The following is a 14,295-nucleotide window of genomic DNA, read 5'->3' on the forward strand; positions in this document are numbered from 1 at the left end:
CTTTTACATCTCATACCACATAAAATCCTCCCCAAGTCTGACTTCTTACGGACTCATTAGTAAGAACCCTGTACACTTAACCGATGCCCATGGCCCACGTGGGGGACTCCCTCAGCCTCTTAGCTGGCTCTTTGAGAACTGGCTCCCATAATGATGTGGCTGGGTCTTTGATGGAATTGACTTTTCCAGTATGGTTGTGAACCTGCTGGCTCTGAGGGGCTCCCCATCTCCCCCTTATCATTGGCTGCCAGCTGCTGCCAGTCACGGGGTCTTCATTCGCAGTTAAAGGCGCTAGGTGCACAGCTCCCATTCAGGGATGGGGAGTGATTGATGTTATCTTAGATGGGTGAGATGTTTCCTCGGCGTCCCACTGTTGTGCGTTATCTCGAGGGGATTCATTAGAGGTACCATAGTGACGCCTAACCATTTCTCCTCACTGACCTGCCTGCCTGGCCAAGTTTTTACTCTTAGAAAATAGAAAATGCTGACTGAGGTAACAATGATGGACACATACAGTATAGGGATTTCCATCTGAGCATATGTGTCAAATAAAGGGTTGGACTTAGACCAAACAATGTTCATGACAAGTGCAATGTGGTATATTTCAACTGTAAATAATAGATTGATCTTGGGAAGATTAATGCTTAAATATGACAAAATTGAGCGTTCGTGATAGACCATATTGGTTTATTATTTATTGTGCTGTAGTGACACCAAGTTCAACAGATGGCAGAGTTAATCTGCATTGTGAAAACAACTTAATTCAAGGCATGACAGCTCAGACGTTGTGGCACAGTAATATACACGCAACACGCAACGATTTCAAAGATTCTACTGAATTACAGTTCATATAAGGAAATCAGTCAGTTTAAATAAATTCATTAGGCTGTAATCTATGGATTTCACATGACTTGGAATACAGATATGCATCAGTTGATCACAGATACCTTTAAAAAATGGTGTACAGATCCTTGCAGCATGGGGCCATGCATTGTCATGCTGAAACATGAGGTGATGGCGACTGATGAATGGCACGACAATGGGATTCAGGATCTCGTCACGGCATTAATTCACTGCCTTCATATTGCCATCGATAAAATGCAATTGTGTTCATTGTACGTAGCTTATGCCTGCCCATACCCCCAACATGGGGCACTTTGTTCACAACGTTGACATCAGCAAACCACTTGCCCACATGACGCCATACACGCTGTCTGCCATCTGCAGTGTACTGTTGAAACCGTGATTCATCCGTGAAGAGCATAGTTCTCCAGCATGTCGTTGGCCATTGAAGGTGAGCATTTGCCCACTGATGTTGGTTACAACGCCGAACTGCAGTCAGCATGCCAATTGCACACTCCCTCAAAACTTGAGAAATCTGTGGCATTCTATTGTGTGACAAAACTGCACATTTTAGAGTGGCCTTCTCTTGCCCCCAGCTTCTTGATATGCCACACCTGTCAGGTGGATGGCAAAGGAGAGATGCTCACTAACAGGGATGTAAACAAATTTGTGAACAAAATGAGAAATAAGCTTTTTGTGCATATGGAACATTTCTGAGATCTTTTATTTCAGCTCATGAAACATGGGACCAACAGTTTACATGTTGCGTTTAGATTTTTGTTCAGTGTACATTCACAGTAACATCTTTTGAGGGAATCAGTGATAAAAATAGGTTTGGTTGACTGATACTGCTTCTCAACGCGTCACAATACAACAAAATACATTTTTTGAATGGACAACCATTAAGGTCAGTTCATATGATCACTAAAGAACCGTTTTGCTGAAGTGAAAATTCTATTATCCCAAAATCACTGTACAAGGTCATACTGTGAAAGATACATTTGAAAATGTCTGGTGGTATTTTTAGGACTTTTACTGGCTTCAATAAACTCCTGCCTCTGCACATAATGGAAAAGCCGGCTCCAGTAGCTGTTCCTCATGGACACAGAGGTGAAATGTGGGCCAAGCACTCAGTAACAATATTGCAAACAAAACTTACAAGGTATTCGTGGTAGTTCCGTAAAATGACCTAGTTTAGATCTACAGTATATGACTGAAACCTCCTGGCCACACAGATATAAACTGAGTGTACAAAACATTACGAAAACCTTAATATTGAGTTGCACCCCCTTTTTCCCTCAGAACAGCCTCAATTCATTGGGGTATGGACTACAAGGGAAAGTGTTCCACAGGGATCAAATCAAATGTTATTTGTTACATGCGCTGAATACAACCTTACCCTGAAATGCTTACTTACAAGCCCTTAACCAACAATGCAGTTCAAGAAATAGAGTTTAAATGTTTTTTTACTAAATAGACTAAAGTAAAAATAAATAAAATCAAAAGTAACAAGACAATTACATAACAATAATGAGGCTATATACAGGGGGTACCGGTACAGAGTCAATGTGCTGGGGTACAAGTTAGTTGAGGTAATTTGTACATGTAGATAGGAGTAGCAGCAGTGTAAAACAAGGGGGGTCATTTGATTAATTGTTCAGCAGTCTTATGATATGGGGGTAGAAGCTGATAAGGAGCCTTTTGGACCTAGACTTACCGCTTGCCGTTCGGTAGCAGAGAGAACAGTCTATGACTTAAGTGACTGGAGTCTTTGCCAATTTTTTGGGCCTTCATCTGACACCGCCTAGAATATAGGTCCTGGATGGCAGGAAGCTTGGCCTCAGTGATGTAGAGGCACTAGCCTCTGTAGCTCCTTAAGGTCAGATGCCGAGCAGGAAACATGTAGGTATTACAGACTCGGTCAGGGAGAGGTTGAAAATGTCAGTGAAGACACTTGCCAGTTGGTCTGCGCATGCTTTGAGTACATGTCCTGGCAATCCATCTGGCACCGCGGTTTTGTAAATGTTGACCTGTTTAAAGGTCTTGTTCACATTAGCTATGGAGAGCGTGATCACACAGTCGTCCGGAACAGCTGGTGCTCTCATGCATGCTTCAGTGTTGTGGGGGTGACATCATCGATGCACTTATTGATGAAGCCTGTGACTGAGGTGGTATACTCCTCAATGCCATTGGATAAATCCTGGAGCATATTCCAGTCTGTGTTGGCAACACAGTCCTGTAGCGTAGCATCCGCATCATATGACCACTTCCGTATTGAGCGAGTCACTGGTACTTTCTGCTTTAGTTTTTTCTTGTAAGCAGGAGTATAGATTTGCCAAATGGAGGGCGAGGGAGAGCTTTGTATGCGTCTCTGTGTGTGGAGTAAAGGTGGTCTAGAGTTTTTTTCCCTCTGGTTGCACATGACATGCTGGTAGAAATTAGGTAAAACACTTTGAGATGAGTAAACACTGTTCTGATGTCCAGACGCTGTTTTCGGTCATAAGAGACTGTATCAGGAACATTATCTACAAAATGCGTTACAAACAATGCAAAAAAACAAATGAAATGATGCTGTGTCAAGTTGGCTGGAGGACCATTCTTGATACACACAGGAAACTGTTGTGCATGAAAAACCCAACAGTGTTGCAGTTCTTGACACATTCAAATCGGTGTGCCTGGCACCTACTACCGTACCCCATTCAAAGGAACTTAATCCACCCTCTGAATTTCACACATACAAAAGCTATGTCTCAATTGTCTCAAGGCTTAAAAATCCTTCTTTAACCTGTCTCCTCCCCTTCATCTACACTGATTGAAGTGGATTTTGCAGGTGACATGAATAAGGGGATTATAGCTTGATTCACCTGGTCAGTCTATATCATAGAAAGAGTAGGTGTTCCTAATGTTTTGTACACTCAGTGCATAGTACCTCAAACATTTTTGCATTGTGCAATAACAGTTTAAAGAGTATTTAAACCCATAACCTGGGATGGGCTCAAACAACGCAATAGCAACCTTGTATGAATCACTCTAGGTAATGAGTGCCAGCCTGGTGATGAATAAAGAAAAGTATGTCCTGGAATTAAAACATCACCGACACTCTCTGCCTCATTTACATCTGAGGGCTAAAGTGGTCAACCCATTATACTGGGAAAGAGAGAGGGGGGGTGAGAGAGAGCAAAATATTGGTTGTGGTGATTTAGTGCAGGTGGCACACAGATGGGAACCCTCTGGGACCTGGGGCTCATTAATGAGTTACTGCCAGAGGGCCTGGGGACGTGACACCATGAACCAGACGGAGCCCTCTATCGTGGCGGTATAAAGATACCCGGTGTGTCACTCTCCATTACCATGAGATGTCTCCCAGTTGTTTAATTTGTGGATTACTACCCAGCCCCAAGCTGGCACAGTTTCACTGTGGATGTGGCAGATCAGGAAAAAACACATTATGAAGGGAAATGCTGCATGATGTGTTACGAATTCTAGCTAGGTGGCTAATGTTACAGTGCCTTGCAAAAGTATTCATCCCCCTTGGTGTTTTTCCTATTTTGTTGCATTACAACCTGTAATTTAAATTGATTTTTATTTTGTATTTCACAAAATAGCCCAAATTGGTGAAGTGTAATGAAGAAAATAACTTGATTAAAAAACATTTTAAAAATACAAACTGAAGTGGTGCGTGCATATGTATTCACCCCCTTTGATCTGAAGTCCCTAAATAAGATCTGGTGCAAAAATTATCTTCATAAGTCACATAATTAGTTAAATAAAGTCCACCTGTGTGCAATCTAAGTGTCACATGATCTGTCACATGATCTCAGTACATGTACACCAGTTATGAAAGGCCCCAAAGTCTGCAACACCACTAAGCAAGTGGTGGCACCATGAATACCAAGGAGCTCTCCAAACAGGTCGGGGACAACGTTGTGGAGAAGTACAGATCAGGGTTGTGTTATGAAAAAATATCAGAAACTTTGAACATCCCACGGAGCACCATTAAATCCATTCTAAACATTTTTAAAGAATATGGCACCACAACAAACCTGCCAAGAGAGGGCCGCCCACCAAAACTCACAGACCAGGAAAGGAGGGCATTAACTTGTTGAATCTAGGGGGCACTATTTTCATTTTTGGAAAATTAACGTTCCCAAAGTATACGGGCTATTTTGTCAGGACAAGATGCTAGAATATGCATATAATTGACAGCTTAGGATAGAAAACACTCTAAAATTTCCAAAACTGTAAAAATATTATCTGTGAGTATAACAGAACTGATATTGCAGGCGAAAGCCTGAGAGAAATCCAATCAGGAAGGGACTCTTATTTAGAAAGCTCTGCGTTCCTATGCATCCCTATTAAGCAGTGAATGAGATATCAACCAGATTCCTTTTTCTATGGCTTCCCTAATGTGTCTAGTGTCACAATACATAGTTTCTGGCTTTTATTTAGAAAAATGAGCCTGCGTCAGTGGTCAGCTGGAGGCTGAGGCTTTTTGGAAAAAAGGAACATTTGCTATCTAACTGGGAGTCTTGTGAGTGAAAACATCCGAAGATCATCAAAGGTAAACTATTTCATTGGATTGCTTTTCTGATTTTCGTGACCAGGTTGCCTGCTGCTAGCTAGGCATAATGCTATGCTAGGCTATCGATAAACTTACACAAATGCTTGTCTTGCTTTGGCTGTAAAGCATAATTTCAAAATCTGAGATGACAGGGTGATTAACAAAAGGCTAAGCTGTGTTTCAATATATTTCACTTGTGATTTCATGAATATGAATATTTTCTAGTAACATTTATGTCTGTTGCGTTATGCTAATTAGTGTCAGTTAATGACAATTCTCCCGGATCCGGGATGGGTAGATCCAAGATTAATCAAAGAGACCAAAGATAACCCCGAAGGAGCTGTCCACAGGACAACTTTAAGCCGCACACTCCACAGAGCTCAGCTTTACGGAAGAGTGGTCAGAAAAAAGCCATCGCTTAAAGAAAAAAAATAAGCAAACACTTTTGGTGTTCGCCAAAAGGCATGTGGGAGACTCCCCAAACATATGTAAGAAGGAACTCACTCTGGTCAGATTAGAATAAATTTGAGCTTTTTGGCCATCAAGGAAAACGTTATGTCTGGTGCAAACCCAACACCTCTCATCATCCCCAGAACACCATCCCCAGTAAAACATGGTGGTGGCAGCATCATGCTGTGGGGATGTTTTTCCATCGACAGGGACTGGGAAACTGGTCAGAATTGAAGGAATGATGAAATCTTGAGAGAAACCTGTTTGTCTTCCAGAGATTTAAAGCAACATGAGTGGTTTAAGGAGAAACATTTAAATGTCTTGGAATGGCCTAGTCAAGGCCCAGACCTCAATCCAATTGAGAATCTGTGGTATGACTTAGAATTGCTGTACATCAGCGAAACCCATCCAACTTGAAGGAGCTGGAGCAGTTTTGACTTGAAGAATGGGCAAAAATAAACATTATACAAGTAAACATTATATTGACTCTGGGGAGGGGGGGGGTGAATAGTTATGCACATCCAAATGTTCTGTTTTTTTGTCTTATTTCTTGTTTGTTTCACAAAAAAAATATTTTGCATCTTCAAAGTGGTAGGCATGTTATGTAAATCAAGTGATACAACCCCCTGAAAATCGATTTTGATTCCAGGTTGTAAGGCAACAAAATAGGAAAAATGCCAAGGGGGGTGAATACTTTTTGCAAGCCACTGTAGCTAGCTGGCTAATGTTAGTTAGGCTAGGGGTTAGGGTTAAGGTTAGGGCTAAGTTTAGTTATGTTAAAGGGTTCAGGTTAAGGGTTATCTGAAAGGGTTAAGGAAGTGTTATCTGAAAGGGTTAAGGTCAGGGTTAGGGGAGGGTTAGCTAAAAGGGTTAGGGGAAGGGTTAGCTAACAGGCTAAGTAGTTGCAAAATAGCTCAACAGCAGTAAGTATTTAAAGTTCTACCTCAACTACTCCAGTATCCCTGCAAATTGTAAAATTGGTACCTGTGTTTAACTTACATTATCCAGTCTTTTTCTTCCTTTCTTATTTCTCATGTTTAGTTATACTATTATTTATATTGAATACTACACTGTTGGGAAAGGCTTGCAAGTCACTTATTTCACAAATACAACGTGAAACTTGAAGGTCCTGTGTAGATTGTATTTTCAACCAGCAACTATCAGGAAATAACACTGATCAAATGTTTTCACAATTTTACAGTGTTAGTTTCATCAGCTGTTGTACAATATAATATAACACACAGAATTGCACTGAGCCTTTTTAAAGCCTGGATTAAAGTGAGAGTTAAAGAAGGCTGTGGATGGAGGACAGTTTAAGGCAAGGGTTGAGGATGAGGACTGGGTTGGAGCTAAGCTTAGGTTAATGAGTTCAGTTGAGTGGAGGTCCAATTCTTACCTGCTATGACCTTGACTAACACTTTTAGTTTAATTCACTTAATTCATGGGACACTTCACAATTTCTCACCTTTCTCACCTTTTTGATCTGAAACTAGGTAAGAGTTAAAGCAATGCGCGGGGGGGGGGGGGGGGGGGGGGGGGTTGAGGTATAGCAGATGGAGTTAATACCAGATAGAGGGGTTACTGACTGTCACCCTGTATTAACACAACATCCTCAGGAGATGGGTCAGGCTCAGGACAGCCAAAGGCACTCATGCACAACTTTGTGAGGGAGCGGGTCCTGTTGTTTCGGAGAGGAATCTGGGTGGTCATCAGAGAATGAAATACCCTGCTTGTTACTGAACCGCAGACTCAGGATTAAGGGTCATATTGGCCAATTATCCAAAAACATCCAGCTTTAGTCAGTGGAATACAGAGAAAACCTGCAAATCTCTGCATCAATATCATCTACATCTGAGGTTGACAAATTGCAGTTCAGTTTTTAATTGTTTGATCTCTTCTCAGCCAACAAAATCACTTTATTCCATATTGATTCATCAATCTCAATGTCAGCTACTATCAAAGGTCAGGTATGAGGCTACTTTTATCGCTGTGCAGTTTGTGTGTGGGTATGTTTGGTGTGTGTGGACTGACTGTTATGGTGATTTCTTACCATGGTAATTGGACACACGACGAGGGGTAGACAGCCAGTAAAAACCTCAGCCATTCCTGTCACGCATCTTCAGCAGCTAAATAACTGAATCAGGCTATTTCAGTCCCCTCTGAGTGGAGCTGTAATTTGGTGCCGTTTTGGTCCCGTACTCTCTACATACAGCAGATAGGCAGGCGCCTTCTCTGTGCTGGCCTTGAAGCTCACTTAATAGCTTCTGACCTTCCTCAGGGATCTCAGCAAACAGGATAATTATCCGTCTTTATGTCTCAGCTGATAGCCTTATAAATTGCCACTACCCATGATGTGCATACCTCCCAGTTAACCAATACATAGCTTAGTGTTCCCAGAACAGCCTCTGACACACTACAATAGAAAGGTGTTCTGTGTTAACCACTGGACAATGTGCTAGTTTTATTCAGTCATGGTCATGATACAGGAACAGCCTGTGGATTTCAGACTCTCTCTGTGTTTCATCCTATGAATCTCTGTCTGCTAACTTTAGCGTCATCACATGACTGAGTTCCGTGCATGCCTGGGCCAATGGAATGTCAGGAACATTGGTTAATTGGCAGTCACATGCTACAGACATTCTATTTAGAATCATTTGAATGCTCTTCATGAGCCCTACACTGGCCATGAGAGAGTCAGCCAGAAGGACAAACAGAAATTCAGCAAAAAAATAAACAACCCCTTTTCAGGACCCTGTCTTTCAAAGATAATTCGTAAAAATCAAAATAACTTCACAGATCTTCATTGTAAAGGGTTTAAACACTGTTTCCCATGCTTGTTCAATGAACCTTAAACAATTAATGAACATGCACCTGTGGAACGGTTGTTAAGACACTAACAGCTTACAGACGGTAGGCAATTAAGGTCACAGTTATGAAAACTTAAGAGGCCTTTCTACTGACTGAAAAACACCAAAAGAAAGATGCCCAGGGTCCCCGAACATGCCTTAGGCATGCTGCAAGGAGGCATGAGGACAGCAGATGTGGCCAGGGCAATAAATTGCAATGTCTGTACCGTGAGACGCCTAAGACAGCGCTACAGGGAGACAGGACAGACAGTTGATCGTCCTCGCAGTGGCAGATCACGTGTAACAACACCTTCACAGGATCGGTACATCCGAACATCACACCTGCGGGACAGGATGGCAACAACAACTGCCCGAGTTACACCAGGAACGTACAATCCCTCCATCAGTGCTGACTGTCAGCAGTAGGTGGAGAGAGGCTGGACTGAGGGCTTGTAGGCCTGTTGTAAAGGCAGGTCCTCACCAGACATCACCGGCAACAACGTCGCCTATGGCCACAAACCCACCGTCGCTGGACCAGACAGGACTGGCAAAAAGTGCTCTTCACTGACGAGTCGTGGTTTTGTCTCACCGGGGGTGAGATTTGCGTTTATCATCGAAGGAATGAGAGTTCCATCGAGGCCTGTACTCTGGAGCGGGATCGATTTTGAGGTGGAGGGTCCGTCATGGTCAGGGGCGGTGTGTCACAGCACCATCGGACTGAGCTTGTTGTCATTGCAGGAAATCTCAACGCTGTGAGTTAAAGGGAAGACATCCTCCTCCCTCATGTGGTACCCTTCCTGCAGGCTCATCCTTCCAGCATGACAATGCTACCAGCCATACTGCTCGTTCTGTGCGTGATTGTCAGTGTTCTGCCATGGCCAGCGAAGAGCCCAGCTCTCAATCCCATTGAGCACGTCTGGGACCTGTTGGATCGGAGGGTGAGGGCTAGGGCCAGATACTGACTGTTACTTTTGATTTTGACCCCCCCCCCCCCCCTTTGTTCAGGGACACATTATTCAATCTCTGTTAGTCACATGTCTGTGGAACTTGTTCAGTTTATGTCGCAGGTTTTGACTCTTGTTATGTTCATACAAATATGTACACATGTTGAGTTTCCTGAAAATAAACGCAGTTGACAGTGAGGACGATTATGTTTTTGCTGAGTTTATAACACACATGCCTTTGTTAGTAGTCTCCTCAGTAACAGGTAGTCAATCACACTTCTTTTCACTCTGTTGACCTGCAGCAGTTTAGCTTCATTTGAAATATGTAATCGTCATTAGCTTAGGCGTGATCAACTTCATTCTGCAATTAAAATGCAAATTGAAAAGACACAAGCTGTTTTCAAGTTGGCATGCTTTGAATGTTACATACTTCGACACATTGTGCTTTTCACAAGCCCATACAAACTCCCTATGACAAACACAAGTATAGAAGTACTCAAACCCCATTCCCATAAGAATGTACTGTGTAAATACATGGACCACAACATTCAGTGAGACAAATAACAAAGATGATATTACCAGAGGGTAGCCTAGTGGTTAGAGCCAATAACAGAAAAGTTGCTGGATCAAATCCCAGAGCTGACATGGTAAAAATCTGTCCTTCTGCCCGAGCAAGGCAGTTAACCCACTGTTCACTGGGCGCCATGGACATTGATTAAGGCAGCCTTATTCAGAGGGGTTGGGTTAAATGCGGAAGACACATTCAGTTGGACAACTGCCTAGGTATCCCACTTTCCCAGAGCCATATATGGGATGTTTGTTCTCTCCAGTGTAATCTTCCTGGAGTCAGCTGGCCCCCAGCGGACCAGACCACTGTCCTGCATCAACACAACTCAGGGATTATCTACTCCTCTATGGTGTGTAGCCCAGAAAGCATTTGGCTTACAATCTGTGGTGCCTCTCATCTCAGCTTTAATTAAGCACATGGAAAAGACACTTGCTCTCAGTGCCAAACCATTGACACACACTGACTGCACAACCCCTCTGTCCTTGGGTAAAGGCCCGCAGGGATGAGAAGATATGTAAACGAAATGAATAAATATATGGGTTGGGTTAATGAAGTAAGGCTGTGTGCTCTGATGAGTTTTGAAACATGTGTTCCGTTAGATTAATACACAGATGACTGGTGACAAACGAGGGGTTTGTTTTTTCCACTACTCATTTCTTTGGTGACAATGTGCACCTCTGCGGGTATGACTTAATGGCAGTGGCCTAGGGGCTCAGTAAAACAGGGGTAAAAAGACAGAACAAAAATGTGTCTCAAGTTTGTGCCGCTGTTTTGGTCATAACAGTCAACAAAATGAGAACTCCTCTCTCGCCCTTTGTTATTTGACCACAGCAAAACATAACAATGAAAGACAGCCTCTAAAAGGAACCTACATAAACACATACTAATGCCCCCAACATGTCAGTAGCATTGGTCTTCAATCACTTTTAATCTAGAGCGTGTAGTTAAATACCTATAGTTTTGAGACCTGCAGCAGAGGGGAGGGTGTGGAGTGGACACAGATTACGAGGGCCCGAGACCTAGCTAGCGTAATCCTCTGACCACACTGACACAGTCCAATTTATTGCCCTGCTACTTCACCTTCCAAACACAAACTTAACCTGGATCTCTTGTCTAAGTGTAAAAGTAGAAAACGGGAGAATAAAACGACAAGAGAGAAGTAAACTACTCCTGTCATTTTGGATGTAAAGGTTATATTAATTGAGGAGATAGCTTGTGAGTTACAAACTGCGCTTCAGTGAAGACCATATGAATCCCATTAGCATAGCTTTTAATGCATTAATTCATGGAGATGTATCAGCAGCACATACTTTATCTGGGTCTATGATAAGCTCAGCTAGAGCTCACAGACATCTGTTTGCACACAGTGCCGTAAAGGCCCATTAATCACAATATTTGTAACACTTGACTCATGACCTCATGGGGGTAATGACATTTACAGAGAGGTGTGCTTCTGCCATGTTCTCATTCATTTTAGCACTGAGCAGATGGTGAGCGTGACTGTTCAGTGGTAGACATCGCTTCACATGAACCCACCAGTCTCCAGTGAGGGTACGGACACCTGTCAATCTCTCTCTGAAATGCTATTTTATTCCAATGCAGGACAACATCAGTACATTAACAGGCATGCGGTTTCTATTTCTACATTATAGATATTCAATACATAAATGATTCTATACAAAATATAAAAATATGTGGGACATCATTTACATAGTATTTACATTACTTCCTTAATTTAGTGAATTAATTAATTTATTATATACAGCCTATAAACTTGAGTATAATGGTATACACCTAAATCACATTGCATGAAATAGCTGGACCTTACTAAACTGTCTGTACCTTACTGTTGCTGTGAATGGAAATGACATTATTATTACGATTGCACATTGTCTTTGATAAACATGGTGACAGACAAGCATAACGCAGAGTGAGAGTCAGAGAAATATAATCAGTACTCAGGATATCTTATTCTGAAACATTAAATGGATAAACATGCAAAACATTCTGTCAACGGTTTACCCAACTGCATATCAAACATTGTCAACCTCACAAAACCCAAATTCAGAGGAGCGGCTGTTTTCTTTTCTGAACAGATGAACTATGTTAGTGTATACTGGGGAGGGAGGGCACATTGTCTTGGCTCTTGCCATGTGGCGAATGTTAAGAGATGATGCAATTCTTGCTTTTCCGGCGTTTCCGGGTGTGCAGCTGTCCTCCTCTGCCGCTCATTTGGTGCGGTCCGCCCACCCCCGTGGAGCTGTACTTGTGGAGGAGCTCCTGGCTGCTCAGGTACCTGAGCTGCACGGGCCTAGGAATGGGCTCTCCCAGGAAGTAGCCCTCGTCCTCTGACTCAGACGATGAAGAGCAGGTGGAGCACCACTCATCCTCATAGTCGTCCCATGAGTAGGGCCCGGCAAGACGGCGGTGGGCACCTGGGTTCTGCAGGGTGAGGTCAGAGGTGGTGCGAGGGCACTGCCGGAACGGCTCCGGCCCCCTGCACCTCCCCCTTGCACCCCCAAACAGGTCCCTGGCGCCCCGGGGAGGGGGGAATTGGTCATAATCCTCTCTGACTCTCAGCTGGGGCCTCTCCCTGCGCTCAGCGGCCAGGTGCAGGGCATTCTCCGAGCGGGAGCGTCTGGAGCGACGGGACCGGTGGTGGTGGTGTCTACGGCGCTGAGGGGTGTCTTCAGGGGCAGCCATGCCCAGGCCCTCTCCTTGTCTCCGCGTGCGCTCGCTGATGGGCGGGAGGCGTGCAGCATTAGCGCTGCTCACCAGGCTGACCCTGTCCTCCTCCTGGTAGGTGAAGCCGGGGGGCAAGCGGCCCATCCCCATGCCCAGGCCTGGGGGCTCACAGTACTGCAGAGGATACTGCACCTGCACCGGGGGCTCCAGCTCCATGTAGGGTTGGCCAAAGGTCAGGCTGCGCAGAGACTCAGAACTGTGGAACTGGACCGAGGAGTTGAGGGTGCCAATGTTGCTCTTCTCTGACACGTTCATGCCAGAGTCTTTGCTCAGGTCGGGCATAGAGAAACGAGACAGGTGCTCCTGGCGCTTCCCTCCATCTGCTGACGTTCCTTCAGAGAGAGAACAGAGGGATGTCAGTGGTCAACTTCATCAGTTGTCCTCATTATGATCATTAGGAGTGTGCTGACATTGCTATACTCGTATTCCTAATCGTATCTGTAAGTTGACAGTTGATAGTCAGATCGAATGGTACTCGTGATAGGAAAAACGGAAGTGTTTTAATATACCCAAATAAATGTGGCCAAAATACCCCCCCTGCATGTTCTCACTGCAAAAAAAGCTGCAGATTAGGAGCAGTGCGCAGAGGGGTGGGTGTGTATATGTCCTCAACTTGCAGAGGGCAGCCAAGTTTGCTGTCACTCAGTCAGAATGTGCATTAGCATTTCATATTTTTTCCCGACCCTTGCCCCACTTGTTAGATATTATGCACATTGATAGCTTGATAGCAAACGTCTTCGCCATGTGATTTATCATAGTAGCAGCAGAAATCTAAATGATCAGACTGAAAACACGTGAGGAAAAGTGATCGAGTGAAATTATGAAGCGAGTGGATGGAGAAATACAGCTTCACTCTATCCAATCAGAGCAGCAGAATCAATGTCCCGCCCGCCCTTCTCTTTACAGACAGGAAAACTAGCCCGTTGAGTCATTCAGATCACACACATGACTGACTCAAAGAGAGCACCGCATGGTTTAGAAACTCTGTTTCTGACTGACATGAGAAAGATGCTTGTTGGCATATTTTTTTTCTCCTGATCACTGATAATGACAAAAAATACTTGAATCATAATCGTTTCCAGAAAATGGCCCATTTTCGTTACGATACTCAATTTGTCAGACTAATTGGCACTCCCCTGAATATCATTAGTAGTATGATAGTCGGTTATAACCATCGATATAATAGACATTACACTCTTATGTCAACGATACTTGTTTCGTTGGCCCCAGATGGGTTGCAGTATTATGTGAGAAATAAAATGTCCTGAGCAGTAAAATATATTGATTCAAATATAATCACATGAATTCATCTTCACATGATGGTGAATTTTGAATGAG

The 14,295-nt window shown here is 43.5% G+C and overlaps 1 protein-coding gene across 3 annotated transcripts in view; it reads right to left on the reverse strand.

The window, feature by feature from the left end:
• Positions 1 to 11,461: 11,461 nt before the first annotated feature.
• prickle2b (prickle homolog 2b) overlaps positions 11,462 to 14,295 on the reverse strand; it is a 108,892-nt gene continuing 106,058 nt past the window's right edge. For all 3 annotated transcript variants that reach the window (XM_021569615.3, XM_021569618.3, XM_021569614.3), the window contains one exon: positions 11,462 to 13,289. In XM_021569615.3, the coding sequence (XP_021425290.3) occupies positions 12,376 to 13,289 (914 nt within the window). In that variant the 3' untranslated portion in view covers positions 11,462 to 12,375. The remainder of the gene's footprint in view (positions 13,290 to 14,295) is intronic.

The sequence above is a fragment of the Oncorhynchus mykiss genome, chromosome 17, assembly GCF_057628025.1.
Source record: "Oncorhynchus mykiss isolate SJ-2025 chromosome 17, ASM5762802v1, whole genome shotgun sequence".
Classification (NCBI taxonomy): domain Eukaryota; kingdom Metazoa; phylum Chordata; class Actinopteri; order Salmoniformes; family Salmonidae; genus Oncorhynchus; species Oncorhynchus mykiss.